We start from the raw sequence: 3,642 nt of genomic DNA, 5'->3' as shown, positions 1-3,642 counted from the left end.
ACACACACACACACACACACACACACACAGCTTTGCTGTTGCGGCTGAAGGAAGAACGCGAGATGTAGTATTAAAATGTATTGTGTCCAAAGCCACAACATATTTAGTTTACTTTCCCATATTACAAAGTAAAACATCACAACCTAACATTTGAAAAGCTGGAACCAGCAAGTGTTTGATATTTAAAAATGACTGAACCATGAATCGATTGTCAAAATAATTGCCAACAAATGTTTTGCCAATCAACAAATCGCTGTATTGACATGAGTTGAGATGTACCACTGCTCAGTGATACCGTATACTGTACTTGGGATGGACACATTTCAGCTAGGTGTGCTAAAAACTGGCAACTGAGTGTATGTAATAAAAGCTATGATATTATGGCTCTACAAAGGCAATGCACACATTTTGAGTTTGACAAAATAGACAAAACCTTAAAATTCCACATTACTTCTATTAGCATGATGTTTAGGAACGGTGATAGGTAAAACTCTGACTTTTGGTAGACATGGTCTTTGTTTACAACAGTACCTCACCAACTCTTACCTGTAACAGCCTTCCATCAAGGGAGAAAAGTGACTGCTTATGACTGAACTGAATGCCTAAAACTACAAGCAATAATTTGATGTTGAATGCCAACGTTGATCGTTTTAAATGGCTGTATAGACGCACTGAAAGGAGACCACAGGCTCGCCTACGCACTAACACAAACCCACAGCGCTAGTAGAAAGCGTCCCAGATTAAGGCCAAGTTATATAACTTGGACTCTATTTGTGCTTTTGCATTGCATTAGGCTGCTGGCTAGTGATGCACATATTATATCCACATTTTCCAACAACATGACTCCAGTTACATCTTAATTGTATTACTAGAAACTGCTGGAAAATGTTTCAGTTCACTTAAAGCAAAGTGTAACGTTACATATGATGGCATGGCAGCTAACTGACGCGATGATTTGCTAGCTATCCTTATGGACCACTGTTAGCTCGTGAAGCATTACATTAGCCCCCGTGTTGCTGTATAATTAGCTAACGCAAAAAGAAAGCAAGAGTTTGAAATATTGACGCGAGACAGGAAGTGGAAATGTCAACTTATCAGTCAAGTAAGGATGACATTCATGTACATGCTACAGTTAGCTAAAGACTGCGAAAACCTTTGAGTTTTCTGTAACAAAGCTGTAATTAAACGTTTAAACTGAAGTAACGTACCTACCTCAGCTAGCTAACGTTAGGATGCTGACTTTACGGTCACCATCAACTCTCCTTACCTCGGTATAGTGATGCATTTTGTGTTGATATTCTGGGTGGTGATGGCTTTCTCCAGTTCGTCTAGTTGCCCCGTCTTCTTGAGCTTCTTCACCAGACTTTTCACGGCTTTTTCACACCATTTCTCTTCCTGGCCGTTTTGCTCTCCCTTCTTCCAGCCCAAAAGTCTTTTGACAATGGGGGGAGTGAAAGGCAAAATTGACATCTTGGGTTCAGTTTAAGTCCTTCCAGTGTCGAGAAGTCCAGGTGGCGTTTTGTACAAAACACGGGAACTGCTCTTTAAAGGGTCCAAACAGTGGATGTGAAAGCGATATCGATTAACTAAAGATAAATTGTTGATGTTTATTAAATGCCACACCAACGCATCCCGGAGTTAAATCCTCCAGTTTTAGTTCACTCTGTCTTGCTCAAGCTCAGCAGTGAACTGTTCACCGGTAGTCTGTTGCCCTCTGAATTTAGTGCTACTCCGCCAGGAAACCTAGTCCCGTCTGCAGTCCTTCAAACCGGAGCTATTTTAAACACACTTAACACAACTCACACCCAAACTACGCTTTTAACTCGAACTATGTTTAAATATCGAAGTGAACATAATTTCTTAGTGTTTCTTTGTGGCTTGAACCGCCAATCAGCAAACTTTTGAGAAGTTCAGAGTCATCCGCGGTGCTGGGTCTTAAGTCTGCAAGAAGTCTGCATCAAGTCTGCATCAAATGCAAATGCAGGAGCTGCTGCTGGGAGTCACAATTCAGGCTTTTAGACTGCACAGCGGACCTAGAGAGGCCAGCCTGAGCAGCTGGCCAAATGTGCTGCGCTGATATTGCACAATCTCTGCCTTTTCACTGATATTGCTTGCTGATCAAATTGCATGTGCACTGTGCCTAAATAAGCTGTCCCAATCACTCACATGCACAGATCACTTGATTTAGTTATGTAAAACTGTGGAAAACAGTTAATTGCATGTGATTGCACTTAGAAAGTGTGATTAAGTTAAGTCCTTGTGGTGTTGATCTTTTGTATATGTGGGGGGATTTAGGATATATGGGTGCTATAAGATATGTAGGCTCTGCTTTTAAACAGTTCCACAGCTAAATATGCTTTATTTATTCTTTGTGGATCTTCTTGAAATCTCCCGAAATGAAATCCTCCATCTGTTTCAGTTCATCTACTAACATAATTGCAGTCCAAAGAGGGCCATGATGTTCTTACCTCTTTATTTCCCTCTACAGTCATAAAGTTTATGTTTTTAACTTTAATAGGAAAATACACTCATTTCTTTCTTTATTTCATTTTCTTTTATTCCAGACACTCTTAATTATCCAGCAGGCAGTCACCTATTTTGCATAAGGATACATTCATGTGTGTGTTTATTGTGAAAAGACTGCATCTACAACAAGACTTTCTGGTAATTGCTACTGGGTTGTTTGTCTCCACATGGGTAAATAACTGCTCTAAATGGAAGGTGATGAAAGTTATGCACACATGCACAAGCTGAGCCACCAACTTGCCTCAGCTTGTTAGTGGTAAAAACACAGGATGCGTACTCAAAAAGGTGGCAGTTTGGTTTGCAGCGCGGCTCAGCCCTAAACCACATCGTCTGACATGCACTCACACATATGCATATACCCCCCTCCCACACACACACACACACACACTCACTCACTCACTAGTCCACACACACAGTGTCAGGGAGCCAAGTGCCAGATGTACAATAGAGTGTGTAACAGCTGAGCTCACCACAGAAAGTGATAGTCGGACAAGTTAGGGTGTGAGGCTGCCTTTGTTCTTCAAGCTTCAAAAGAAAGACTTTACTGCTTACTGTTTCCAAACTTGGGAGTCTTATTTGCATCCACTTGAAAGAGTTGTTCAAGTTGTGAATTCTTTGCACAAAGAACTTGGTGCACTTGCTGGCATCTTTTTACACATTTCCATTTTTTAAAGTAGCTTAATACATAAAAGGAATTCAGGCAAAAGCAGACTAACTTGCATACTTAGGGCCCCAAAAAGGCTGGGGAAATATGCATTAAAACTATACTGAACAGCGTGTTGAAATTGAATTTAAGGAGAATGTATTGTCGTTTTTTTAAGAAGTGCAAACCTTTAATCTGTACCTCCATTGACATTTCACACTCATACAAGACTAGTAGCATTGATCTGTAGTTACCATTTTTGGTTTGTGTGTTCAGGCGCATCGACCTGCGTCCAGCAGTTCCCCTCTCTGTGCACAGTGTGTAGTTTGTGCTAAAAATACAGCTGGCTTCAGACTCAGCAGGACAGACCCCTTCCTTTTATCTATTTTGGTTGCACAGCAGTGTATATTTTTATACCTGGTAAAGGCATGTCAAGGTTCTTCCTTCATGCTTACAATCAATTAACATACATC

The 3,642-nt window shown here is 40.7% G+C and overlaps 1 protein-coding gene across 1 annotated transcript in view; it reads right to left on the bottom strand.

Annotated features, from left to right (window-relative positions):
• The window catches only part of LOC116704516 (mothers against decapentaplegic homolog 3), a 30,965-nt gene extending 28,936 nt beyond the window's left edge, over nucleotides 1–2,029 (bottom strand). The window contains exon 1 of the mRNA XM_032540109.1: nucleotides 1,268–2,029. Within this exon, the coding sequence (XP_032396000.1) occupies nucleotides 1,268–1,470 (203 nt within the window). The 5' untranslated portion in view covers nucleotides 1,471–2,029. The remainder of the gene's footprint in view (nucleotides 1–1,267) is intronic.
• Nucleotides 2,030–3,642: the final 1,613 nt, after the last annotated feature.

Source organism: Etheostoma spectabile, chromosome 1 (genome assembly GCF_008692095.1).
Source record: "Etheostoma spectabile isolate EspeVRDwgs_2016 chromosome 1, UIUC_Espe_1.0, whole genome shotgun sequence".
Classification (NCBI taxonomy): Eukaryota; Metazoa; Chordata; class Actinopteri; order Perciformes; family Percidae; genus Etheostoma; species Etheostoma spectabile.
This window is presented reverse-complemented; position numbering and strand designations above follow the sequence as displayed.